The sequence below is a fragment of the Pinus tabuliformis genome, chromosome 7 (assembly GCF_031772625.1).
Source record: "Pinus tabuliformis cultivar Carrire ecotype Pingquan chromosome 7, CPIR1, whole genome shotgun sequence".
Taxonomy (NCBI): Eukaryota; Viridiplantae; Streptophyta; class Pinopsida; order Pinales; family Pinaceae; genus Pinus; species Pinus tabuliformis.
The window spans coordinates 777761543-777775245 of NC_142293.1; the positions used below are offsets into that span (position 1 = coordinate 777761543).

At 39.1% G+C, this 13703-nt stretch overlaps 1 protein-coding gene across 2 annotated transcripts in view; it reads left to right on the plus strand.

Annotated features, from left to right (window-relative positions):
* The window catches only part of ALA2 (aminophospholipid ATPase 2), a 426245-nt gene that overhangs the window by 274290 nt on the left and 138252 nt on the right, over positions 1 to 13703 (plus strand). For both annotated transcript variants that reach the window (XR_016266798.1, XM_089458821.1), the window contains exons 15-16: positions 2540 to 2620; positions 3172 to 3292. Coding sequence is in view for 1 of the 2 variants with exons in the window: in XM_089458821.1 (XP_089314947.1) it covers positions 2540 to 2620; positions 3172 to 3292 (202 nt within the window). In the remaining variant the exon portion in view is untranslated. The remainder of the gene's footprint in view (positions 1 to 2539; positions 2621 to 3171; positions 3293 to 13703) is intronic.

A 13703-nucleotide genomic window follows, 5' to 3' on the forward strand; every position in this document is an offset into this window, starting at 1 on the left:
TCCACTAATTCACACCCCTTCCTTTCTCTCTCTTCTCACTAGTGCAAATTGCCACTTAGGTCGATTTTTCTCTCCCTGTGGTCCCCACTCTCTACTAAAGCTGTAATTTTCATTTTTCCTCCTAAGCTCCAATGTTGGAAATTTCTCCCCTTCTCGAAAATTATCTCTAACACGAAAAATCAAAATTGGGGATATTACATAATGTACCTTGTCTAAATGGATATTTTTATTGGAAAATCTTGGTTAATTATTGCATGTTAAATCTAGTTTCCTTGAATGTTGTAGAAGGCCTCTTAGAGAGCTTTCTTCTTGTTAATTTCTCCCCTCATAAAAAGGTAATTAAGGTTTGTAAGTGAAAACTGGGGTTTTCCCCCTCACCCCATGCGTAGATTTGATACCTCTTCAAATTTAGTTCTAAAGGTTCCATCACGCAAGTAGCGAAAGGCACTGGGGTCCTTGTGGTGATCAAAATTCATCAAACGTTTTATCTTTTCCTTCCTTTTTATTTTCCCAAGTGCTTTAAGTTTAAGGCAAGTCGCTAAGGCTAGGGCAAGCATCAAATTCAACTAGGGTTTCTTGGGGGAAGACACTAGGGATATTTTGGTGCGATCTTACCTTGATTGCCCTTAGAAACTCAAAATATAGTTTTTTCCATGGTGAAATTTGCCCTCATAGGGTTGGCATCATCAACCCTAGGCAATTTGTGCCCGACCAAATCCTAATCTTTAGCAAGCTTCAACCTAGGGCTTATCTTGAAGGTTTGGCATATCCTCTTGTTGAATTTATCATTAAGCAAATATTTTCTTTATACTTAGCCTACCGGTGGTTAAGTTTGACTCATTCAACTCTTAGCTAGAGTTACGACATCGACTCTTCTAGATTCTTCTTCATCATGATCACATGGCTAGCCCCTTTTTCCATGATAAATGGGGGCTAACGTGGTATCCTCTCTATTCATGGTGGTCAAAACAGAAAGGTCGTTTCGCATACGAACTCCAATTGAGATGATGGATTGATGGATTGCACTTAGTGTTAGTTTGGTTATGTGCACCCTTACATGCCATATAAATGAGAACTTTTGCTTATTTGTGTATAAATGGTTTGGATTCATATGGATGCACATGAATATATATGTTTTTCTCTAAAATTTGAATATTTTAGGTGTTTTTGGTCGATTGGTTTTTTGGTCTGTTTTTTTACTGGTACTAGGCCAGTTTCGACTAGTTCTCCTGTTAGAGGGTTTTCTAATTTGATCACCTATTCAATTCCGATAACATTGTTATCTACTATAGTCTATTTTGTTTAGTATTAATTAGATTATAAAATGATGAGTGATGAATTTAAATTTTAAATCAATTTACATTCTAGAATGATGAATGATAAATTTAATTTTTAAATCAATGTAAATTCTAGAATGATGAATGATGAATATGGATCAATGTATTTCATTATTGAATCTCGTGGTGTATGGATGAATGATGAGTATGAATGATGTATGTACTAGTATGAACGATGAATATGGACTAATGTATTTCATTATTTAATTCAATTATGTATTGATCAATATATTTATGCTTTCATTATTGAATATGAATTTGAATTATATATATATATATATATATATATACCTTGACATCTCCCTGCCCTTTCACACGCCCCCCCTGTGTGTCTCCCCGTCCCAGAGTCTTGGTGGAACATTGGTTAGAAGGCTCCCTAGGCCTTCCCTCCAAGTTTCCTCCACAAACTCCACTCATTCCTCAACCTCTTGGAGTGTCTCTACTCAAGACTGCGCAGTCCCTATGCTGCTGTAGTGTGCTCCCTGCTGTGGTATGAACTGACTGCTGCTGGTTTTCTGGACTAAGTAAACTCCTTCCTTGCACTGGCATTCGAAGTCCACAAAAGCAAGGGTTGGGATTTCCGCTCGGAAACACCCGGTGTGCTGAACAACACATGCAGACTTGGCTCACTGCTCAAGCGTGCTATGTCAAAAGACAAATTTTGAAAATGATAGATGATGAGCAAAATGAGAGCCCCTCCTTCCTTTTGTCAAGTTGCCTCCAAGATTGCCCATGTGGGCCCACATCGAATTCCTCTCACTAATTTCGCTCCAATAAGAGCGTACTCTCCATGTGGGCCCACATCAAATTCTTCTCACTAATTTCACTCCAATGAGAGTGTACTCTCCATGTGGGCCGAAATTCCCTTGTGGTGGCCCCCACACTCCACCAAAGCGGCAATCTTCCATCAAACTCTAATGTTGGGGTGCCTCTTATGCCAAAAATTGAATGCGAGTCCCCTAAGCCGACTTCTCCTAAGTGTAACTATGTAATGAACCAAAATTGATATTCACTTAGTAAAATACTAAGTAGGAATATCACATCCTAAATCATTTTATGTTCAGACTGTTTCATGCTTGCTGAAATCAGGATTCTTGTAAATGCGTGCTCATGATTGTAGATACAATTGTAGTTTTTTACAGCATTATTTTGTAAGCATATGCTGTTTTCTGTAAGTTAACATTAATGATTTTGTTTTTCAGTGGAAGGTAGCTGAGGTTTGCCAGCAGTTAGAGTACAATCTTGAACTACTTGGGGCTACTGCCATTGAAGATCGTTTGCAGGTTTTCTGAAACCTACCTTATTTTTTGTGCATAGGCTTTGCTTCTTTTTCTAATTGTTTGTTTATATTTGTGCATTTGGCAATCATAAGCTTACTATTGTAATTCTTTAAATTGGGTAGTTGGATTAGCACAAGGAGAGTTAGAAAATGACGCAGGTTCAGATTCTCTAGAGAATAGATTTGCTGTACTAAGATGCACCATGTTACAACGATTACATCACAGACAAATCATAAAACTAGTTTTGCTTTGCATCCTCTGGTGTTTTATACTCTTAGCATGCTATATTTCTCAGTAGCACTATCTTATGGCAGTGTACTCTGTTATGTGTAATATATAGTGACAAGTGTATGTATGATTTGCCTTTGACGGCTGTTTTTGAAAGCCATGTAAGCACAGCCTTCCTATATTGGGATGCAGTCATATGCACACATCTTTGAATGTAGCTTTTTCCAGTTAGTAATTGTAAAGCGTTGTAACGATTATCTTATTGCATTTGGTAGATGCTGTCAGTCAAAACATTGGGTCTAACTTTTCCTTTTGTTGATCTCAAGGATGGTGTTCCAGAAACAATCGAGACTCTAAGAAAAGCGGGGATAAACTTTTGGATGCTTACTGGTGACAAACAGAATACAGCAATTCAAATTGCGCTTCTGTGTAACTTCATTTCTCCTGGTTGGTTCATTTTCGATTCTGATTTCATATGGAAGAGAAATGCTAGCAATAGCCACATTATGGAAGAAAATAAATAATACAATTTGATAATCATTGCTTCATTGTACTACATCATTGTCGTAAATTGTCTAATATCATATTGCCAGGAACACCTGAAGTTACATCCAAAGTTATTTGATGAATTGCAATTCGATGTTAAATGAAATCAATAGTTGTGTAAAGTTTTGAGTCACAGGCATGAGAAACGACACTAAGTGACTAACGACAGTCTAAAAGGTCAACAATGGGCCTAAATGTTTGTAGGTGCTTCATATGGTTATTACACCTTTGCTTGATTGAGTATATCAACACTGCAATAATACCTCTGCTTGGTTATATTTCTTTGTTCTATGCAATTAAAGTGCTTGTTGACAGATAGTTCGATAGCTATTATCGACTGAATGGACCTGCGGTTAAGTTCTATTTTGTTGTCATTCTATGTACTAATATATGGGAGAGATATTTTCCTTTTGGTGATGTTAGTTTCCTCTACTTCCTATTATGTGACTGTTTTCTATTCTACTGGCTTTTGTTTATTGTTGGATGCTTTGTAAAATGAAAAATAGTATAATGTTTGTTCATCTTCTCAGCCATCTTGTATCTTGAGGAAATTGTCTGCATGATAGTTATGATCATAGTTACTGTACTTGTACTTGCAAAGGCAGCTGACTTGACATAATTGACATCCTTGTACAACATATACGCTCACATAAAAAATCATGTTTTTTTTAATGCCAAAAAATATTGACATGGGATACTCAGAGCGTACTTGCCTGTTTAGTGTATGGTGAGTATCAACTGGTCAATTCTTGGTCACTGAATTGAGTCAAGTGTTTGTCACACTTCTAAGTATATTCGGGAGTATGGCCACTGTGGTTATGATCACTCCTCCTTTTGAGAGTTACAACAATGTAAGAAGAATATTACAAGGTTGTGATATTTCCAAATATGCCCTGGCACCTCCTTAGCCAATGTGCTTCATGATTTTTTCCCCTCCACATTTTGTTCAAGTGTGAGACAGTCTTAGAAGGTCATAAGGGTCCTTTGACACATAAGCTATAGAATGAGTTTCCCACTATTCTGTCTTCAATACCTCCAATAAAAGAGGTTTTGTGGGCAATCTTTTGCTAGGGAACATGGTAGAGTGAAACATCCAAATAGTTCTTGACACCAAATCCTAAGTATCATTAAGTGCCTTTGCTGAAAAGGTTGTGTGCTGTGTGGTAGATAGTATTTGGATAGTTATGATTGTGATATGAGGAGAAATAAAGAAATTATGTTAACATATACTAGTGACCAAAGTAGGTTGATGGGACTGTTACCCACCCTTTTTGTTGGGTAATACTTTTTTTTTGACACTGATGCATGGAATGGAATTCTTATTTTGAAGCCATTTTGTAGGCAGAAACAGTTGCACCTCTCCATCCACACAAGGGTGAATGGGAACTTAATCCAACAGAACTGTACTTCACAAATAGTTTTCACATTACAAGGGGATCATTTAGAGAGATTAGGATAGTTAATTGGCATGGAACACCAGTTGCAGTAAAAATCATTTAGCCTTGTCTTTCAAATAATAAGTTGGTGGTTCTGGACCTTAGACATGAGGTTGACTTGCTAGTCAAGTCACAACATCCTAATATTGTCCAGTTTTTGGGTGCAGTCCCAAGGCAACCTCCTTCGATAACTGAGTACCTTAGTGGGGGTGATCTCCATCAGTTTCTTGAAGAAAAAGGTGCATTGAGTACGTTAACTACTGATTGTGATAACTTTGCTTTGGACATAGCAAGGGGAATGACATACCTGCATAATGAACCATGTGCCATTATTCATCAGGACTTGAAACTGAGAAATATATTCCTGGTCAATGAAAACCATTTCAAGGTTGGAGATTTTGGTCTAAGCAGACTTATGAGTGCTAAATTCTCTCATGATACGCATAGATTGAGTGGAGACTGGAAGCTACCTATTGACCACTACGTGTCAACGACCCATAGCAGTACACCCCCTTTTTCGCAAAAGGGATAGCGCCTGATCGATGTGTTCTTGCCATCCAGCGATCATCGTCAGCCTAAGGATCATGTTATAATGTAAATCCATTCTGCATGTGTATAATGTAAATAATCTTAGTAGATCCGTGTCGTGTATGTAATTACCTAGGTAAACCTAATTTTCTAGTGACGATCTACATTCCGGGAGGTTTTTTGTCTCAACGATCCATTCTCGGATGGTCCACAGAGTTTTCCTTCAACGTTACCCCAAAGCCGGAATGGATTTTTTCACTGGGATTTTAGGGGAGTCCTAGTGTTCTAGATCGAGTCTATGTAAAAGTGATTTGGGAATAATCCTAAACATTTGGTCAGGTTATTTTATTACAAATTGCTTGGTCTGCTGGATTATATTTGTGTCGTAGAATTGGGTAGTCTGTGAGGGTCTTTTGCAAATGGGTTTTCCCCCTTGAGATGTGAAAAATGTAAAAATCATGATGTAAAGTGTCTTGAGGGTTAGAAAAATAATCTATCCCCTCATAGGTTAATAAATTAATTTTTCTGGCCAAAATTAATTAAAATCCTAAACCAGAAATTTAATTAATTCTAGGTCCTAGGTAAATTTAATTTTCCGAAGGCAAAATTCATTGGTCCTTAAAAATTAAATTTTAAGAGGTCCACAGATTAAGGTAAATAGATTATTTTGCGAAATTTTAAGCCTTTGGGCTCTGGGGTTAAGTCAAAGTCAAAATTTTGAGGAAATTAATTTAAAATTTTAATTTTTGAATTAATTAAAATGCATTTAATTGAAAATTTTGAATTTCCTCAATAATTTAAAATTTCGATGGATAAGATTAAAAGAAATTTTGATCTTCATCCACAGTCGAGATTGCTTTGACGAGGATCACTCGACCTCGTCAAAGCAATTCTGAATCTAACACATCAGAAATTCCTACTGCATTATCTGGTTTATTTCACCTACTTGTTTATTCTTTAACAAGTTATTTAACCATATAAATACGGAAAATAAAAACAAATGCAGTCTCAACTCATATACAGATCATCAACTGAAATAATAGACAAACACACAAGGGACACCGTTATTTTTGGACAATTGTCCCTGGAAAAACCCAAATCGGGAAAACTGGTGCAGTATTTTTGAGGGTTTTATTATTAAGCAACTTTATTGAGTACAACTAAGGTGACAAACTGATTCACCCAACAGAGATTTCTATCTGGCACTAACAACTCTTCTCAGAAGTAGACATTTAGCTTCTTAGCACTAGTCTACCCCACGAAAAACGTTCCCACACTTCTCCAAGGATCTGCGTTAGCCCTGCTAGCCTCTGTGTAGCTTAGGAACCCCTTGCGTCAGCCCTCTGCCTATCTGTGTCAACTCTCTGGACTTCTGCTTCAACCACGCAGGCCCTGCTAACCTTTGCGTGGTCTCTAGCTGCCTCTGTGTGGCTCCTACTGGCTCTGCGTAGCCTCCTCAATCACTACACTGGGCCTCTAGCACTATCTCTGCCTTTCTGCTGTGTACTCACTGCCCTTCACTGCAACTCATATCACTTGTTCGAATTTTCTCAACAAACCCCGCTCCAGAAAATCGAATTGACTGATCAATCTTGGTGTATCTCCAAGTGACCCCCAAGCCTCCTCTTATACTTTTCCTGTTGATTCTTCAACGACTGAGATTAAGTCCCTAATCAATGGCTAAGATTAGATTTGGCCTGATCCATGTCATTTAGAACATTCTTACCCAGTTTTATATTAATACTCATTAATATTTTAATTTTCCTAAGTTTAGACTTAGGAACTCCATTAAAAATATTAATTATTTTAATATCTCTCTAACAGGGTGGAATTTCCCCAAACCATTTCCGAGTCTTGGAAATCTCATATGCTTTAGCCTTTCCATCAATTTTCATGGTTAGAGCACATCCCATGCTACCACAAATCAACAACGAGCTCTTGTTTCTAATGCTTCCATGATGCCACGATGCATCTTATTATAGCCATATCCTATAAGGTTTAGGAGCTATGACAAGAACTTTTGTGAGGAAGACTATCTCAATTGAGATCTCTCACTTAGTCTTTTCTTCAGCATCCTCCACTTCTTCGGCGATATGGGCTTCTTTTCTTCTTTTTATATTATCTCATTAGGACAATCTTTCCTGTAAAGTCCATAGTATTTACTTCCATAGCATTGAATCTCAGCTATGCTCTTCTTTCTTCTGTGAGGACCCAAATTTTCCAAACTTCCTTTCCTTCCAACAAATGTTTGAGTCCTTAACCTTCAACACTTTTGCCATCAACTTGTCTTCTTCTATCTTGCATAGAAATCACAAGTTGTCGAATGAGGTAACTTTCCTTATCCTCATGGATATTTGTTACCTTGATCATTAGTTAGTGCATTTTAGATCAATGGTGTTTATCTTCTTATCATCTCTCCCAGATCTTGTAGATAAGATATTATGAAGATATCCCTTCATTCTTTGATACCTTCAATTTTGTGTAGATCAGATCTAAGTCATGTGACTTGCATCTTCAGAGATTATTCTTAGAGCTTATCATATCTCTTTGATGTCTCCACTATTGCTATATGAGGGGACCTTTCATACGAATCTCTTCCATAAATTCAGAGGGGACCTTTCTCATTGATGTGTTCAATGACTTCACTTTTTTCAAGGACTGTCTATCCTCCTTTTTCATGCAAGGAATTTCGATGACCCAACCAGCTTATAGATCTTGCAAACACGAAGTCATTTTACCAAATTTATTTAAAGAATGAAAGATACTTACTTGACAAGTAAAGATGAAATCTTCATCTTGATTACTTTGATGATGGTTGAGGAAGATGTATTATTGCTCCCTCTTGGATGATCTTCCTCCAAATGAAAAAACCTTTTTTCAATAGAAAAAGGTTGCTCCTTTTGATGAGGATGATTTGCTGCTTCCTCGGATGATCTTCTTCAAGGATAAGGACAAGGATCCTTGCTTGCTTTATAACCTTGAAGATTATGACAATGCCTTCTAGCCTTCAAGATACTTCGATTTCTTTGGTAGAGAATGAGTGAAAATCAGATTTGCTTCTAGGGTTTTGACTTTCTTTCAGGATGATGTGATCTTTGTCTTTAAAGTTATTCAAGCTACCTTGCTTTGTAGATAACTTGATGATGACTAGAGGATCTAAAACTTTTGCTATTGTAGACTACTTCAATCTAGGGTTTGATTCTTCAATGTATATCTTGATCTTTTGCTTTGGTAACCTTCAACTTCCTTTGATGCCTTTCTTAAAACTTGATCCTTGATTGTCTCTTTGATTAGATGCCCTTCCTTTGACTTCAACACCTTAGCTCTAATACCATGTTGAGAAATCTAGGGCATTAGTATTAGATGATTTCTCTTCTTTGGTGACTGCTTGTGAATGCTTTTTACATGATTAGATTAGGATCTTCTTTACGTTAGATTCTTAGTGTTCTTCTTCATCAAACAGTAACGAATGCAAGAACATAAATATACAAGACACACAACTTGTAGGCTATGAGACAGGGCCAAAACCTCTCACTCTTTGAGAGGAAAACCTGCACAAATTCTTCTTAGAGATTGGAATTGATGAATTGCAAGACCAAGACCCGTAACCTATTAGCCACTCCATGATCAAGACACGAGTCCTCTTCTGCTCCTGTCTTCTAGATTCTTCTTCCACCGCTGAGGCTACATCACTAGAGATCTTCATCGAGATAGTAATGAGAGAGCTCCAAAATCCATCACTGTAAGATCACTAAGGACTTCATCACTGTACTGTAACCTTGTTCGAATTGCGACATCATTGAGATGTTAGTTTTTGGTAGCATCGGATGTGCTCTAGCCATCAAAATTGGTGTATAGGCTAAGGCACATGAGTTCTAAAGAACCCAAAAACCATTTGGTGAAATTCCACCCGGATTGTATTTTATTAAAATAATTAATATTTTTAATGGGGTTCCTAAGTCTAAACTTTGGAAAATTAAAATATTAATGGGTATTAATCAAAATATGGGTGAGAATGATCTAGAAGGTGGATCAAGTCAAGTTTTAATCTTAGCCGTTGATTAGAGACTTAATCTCGACCGTTGAAGTCTCAATGAGAAAAGTATAAGAAGGAGGTTTGGGGTTCATTTAGAAACACACACGGAGAGAACGAATTGATCTGGAGTTCGATTTTTGGGGCTAGGAAGCTGAGAATTCGAACTGAGTGATCAATTGCAATAGAGGGGCATGGATAGTTCGGGAGTACTGACAGAGAGGCGGAGAGAAGCTAGTGGAGGCAACGCAATAGCTAGAAGGACTGACGCTAGGCTAGTCTGGGACCACGCAGGCCTGACGCAGAGCCAGAAGGGCCAACACATAAGTTGAAGCTGCCCTCACGCAGAAAGCCGGAATAGGCAGTAAGGTTGACGTAGTAGGCAGAAGAGACAGTGCAAGGCTGATGTAGAGCTTGAAAGGCTGATGTAGTGCCAGTGCAAAGATAGCCGGGGTTAGCCAGTTTTGCTACCAGATCAGCCGGAATCTGTTGGGTGAAGTGAGGTAAAACTCACTTAGGTTTCTGCCATTGTATTTTCTCTATCACTAGATTGCTGGAAGGGCATCCAACGTTGTATTCAGAATCACTGCTTAATAATAGAAAACCCTTAGAGCTGCTGCATCGATTTTCTCGCATTGGGTTTTTCCGGGGACTATTTTGTCCAAAAATAATTGTTTCCTATGTATCTTGTTCTTTGCTTAGTTTTCTGTTTCATGTAAATTAATAATAGAAGTAATTTGCTTCAGTATTTAGAGAATATCTTGATAATGTATATTAAAATCAGGTATCAGAGCGTGATTTTGAAGCAGGAAGAGCAGATCCAATAGTGAGCAGAGAGGCCAATAGTTGCATTTGGTAGCAATTCGAATCCCCTTGAAGGGATTGTGCAGTCCTTGTCAGAAAGCAGAGATTTTGAGGAAATCTCTCCCTGAGAGAGTCGACAGAGAGGTATGATTTCCAGCTTGTGAGTTTGCAGAGGTAGAGGGAGTGACGCATAGCTTCAACACAATGCTTGAAGGGCGCAGTTTTTGATGGGGCAAAAATTCGTCGGAAAAAGAGCAAAGACACGTAGAAGGGGAATTTTCTCCTCAGAGAACTTTTCTCGCCAAAAGTTCGAATTTCTCACTTGCTAGACATTAGTGTTGAGTAGTGACTAGAGGAGTCAATTCGATAGTTTAGGTGAGATGGCATCACATGGGCTCAGGGATCAGGACAGGTTGGAAGGAGCTTCCAACTATGTCAAAGGAAGACCAAAATTTTAGCTATTCTAGAGGAGTATGATCTTGAAGCCTACGTCAAGAGTGTTGTGGCTGTTCCCGCTGAGAATGATCAAAAGAAGAAGTACAAGGCCGAGCAGGGGAAGGCGAAGAGGTTCATACTCGATGGAGTTTGAGATCATGTGGTTTCACACTTGTAGGGCAAAGATACAACCCGAGATATGTGGGAAGCTTTGTCTTCACTATATGAAAGCTCTTCCGAATAGCGGAAGATAAATCTAGAACAAAAGTTGGAGCAGACATTGATGCTGAAGGGAGAAGGAGGTAACTCCTATCTTCAACATCTTCAGGACACCAGAGACCAACTTGCTGTAGTGGGGTCTACTCCTCAGTCTATCGCGATGGTGAGGATGACCCTAAATGGAGTCTCAAATAAATGGCAAGTCTTCGTCCAAAGTATATTGGGAAGGGAAAGACTACCTTCATGGGAGATGTGGGCAACTCTTCAACATGAAGAATTAAGGGAGTGGGAGTGGCTCGAAGACCAAGGAGGGGGAGAATGCAACTCTAGCATCAAAGGGACAACAGAAGTAGTAGCGGAAGAAGGACATTCCGAAGGTGAAATGTTTCAGATATGGCGAGATGGGCCACTTTGCATCCCAGTGTCCTTTGTAGCAAAAGGATAAGGATGAAACGCATGATCCTAAGGCTGCTGCAACAAAAATTGACAAAGATGAGTTTGCCATGAGTGCCCACACATCTCCAGGAGGGAAATGAGGCGACATTGAATTGTAGTCGAGAGGACTACAAGTGGGTAGGATCCTTGAGGAGTCCACCTCTTGGGTCAATTCCTTGCTATGGGAGCCCGAGATTCAACAATAGCGAGATGGACTTAGTGTCAGATGATGCAGTGGATTGTTTGGAGATATAGATGCAGTAGCCTGAGACCAGGGACTGATCAACACAGAGCAAGGTTGGCAGCAGTGCAGATGGCACAATGCAGAAGTTAGCAGCAACGCAGAAGATTCAGAGGGTCGGAGACTAGAAGTAGTCAGATTCCAACATTCATGCTATTATGCTAAACACAGTTAAGTTTAGTAATTTTGGATTATTTTTCAATTGCTTCTCTGAGCAACTGAGTTGCAATACGAATGCAGTGTTAGCAGTGGCAATGCTAGCAGCATAGCAGATGGAACATTTGAGAGGGAGCTGTAGTACAGATGCAGCAGTGGTAGTGGCAGTGTCATGGGTAGCAGTACAATTGCAACAACAACACAGTGTTGGTGGCAGCAACAGTGCGGAAAGGAGATGCTTTAGAAACAGAGCAACATGTAGTTGGACATTATTGCTAGAGCACGTTCCTTGCTAAGAGGGAGTGTTAGTTTTTGGTAGCATCAAATGTGCTATAGCCATGAAAATTGGTAGATAGGCTAAGGCACATGAGTTCTAAAGAACCCAGAACTGTTTGGTGAAATTCCACTCGAATTGTATTTTATTAAAATAATTAATATTTTTAATGGGGTTCCTAAGTCTAAACTTAGGAAAATTAAAATGTTAATGGGTATTAATCAAAATATGGGCGAGAATAATCTAGAAGGCGGATCAAGTCAAGTTTTAATCTTAGTCGTTGATTGGAGACTTAATCTCATTTGTTGAAGTCTCAACGAGAAAAGTATAAGAAGGAAGCTTGGGGTTCATTTAGAAACACACACGGAGGGAACAAATTGATCTGGAGTTCGATTTCTGGGGCTAGGAAGCTGAGAATTCGAATTGAGTGTTTAGTTGCAGCAGGGGGGCAGGGATAGTTCGGGAGTACTGACAGAGAGGCGGAGAGAAGCTAGTGGAGGCAGCACAACAACCAGAAGGATTGATGCTGCGTCAATCTGGGCCCACGTAGGCCTGATGCAGAGCTAGAAGGGCCAGTGTAGAAGCTGAAGCAACCCTCATGTAGAAAGCCGGAACTATCGGAACAGCCAGGAAGGTTGACGCAGTGGGTAGAAGAGACAACGTAGGGCTGATGCAGAGCTTGAAATGTTGACGCAGGGCCTATGCAGGGCCAACGCAGAGATAGCCGGGGTTAGCTAGTTTTGCTGCCGGATCAGCCGGAATTTGCCGGGTGAAGTGAGGTAAAACTCACTCAGTTTTCCACCATTGTATTTTCCCTCTCACTGGATTGCTGGGAGGGCATCCAGCATTGTGTTCAGAATTATTGCTTAATAATAGAAAAACCCTCAAATCTGCTGCACCGGTTTTCCCGCATTGGGTTTTTCTGGGGACTTTTGTCCAAAAGTAATTGTGTCCTATGTATTTTGTTCTTTGCTCAGTTTTTTGTTTCATGTAATCAAATATTAAAGTAGTGTAGACTGTAGAAGTAATTTGCTTGAGTATTCAGAGAATAACTTGATAATGTATATTAAAATCAAGTAGGAGAAGTAAATTCAATTTTTGCTCTAGTAGGGTTTTGTTGGACTAGGAATTTTCACATGAGGCTGTGACTTGAGTGAGGTTAGCACTGGATCCTTCTTCCTGTGGCAGCACCTAGGATTCTTTGTCTAAAACAGAACTTGATCTGAAACATAGTCTTCTTATGAACAGTTGACTCTCCTCAATACTGAGATAGTGTTAGTGCCTTCCCTTTGTCTTCTGCTCTAGGTCACTGTCCTTGTCTTCTGAAATCACAGTGAGAGGCCACCGAAATTCTAACTGTAGTTTCTCCTTCTTATTTTCTCTTACTGTGATCTCTAGATAAGAGGGATCCGAATTCCCTTACAGAACTGTAGTACGCATCCTTGTAGCCATCACTGAAACAGAGGTAACCTGAGTCTCTTTTCCCTCTTCCGAAATTCAGAGATATGCGAAGTCTGTTCTCTGTCTTTATGTGAGGAGCCTAGCCTCCTTTATATAGTGATTCAACCATATATTAAGCCGACTTGATCATCTGAATAGGTGTGACATTTTGGTGAGGCGACATAAGTTATTTTCTTCATATTGCAGGCCGACATCAATTCAAGAGGACTGTGCTTGTCTTTTGTAGGGCTTTCTAGACACTAGATTGACTCATATACATTTTACATACACTCAAGAAGAGCTCTTCATAC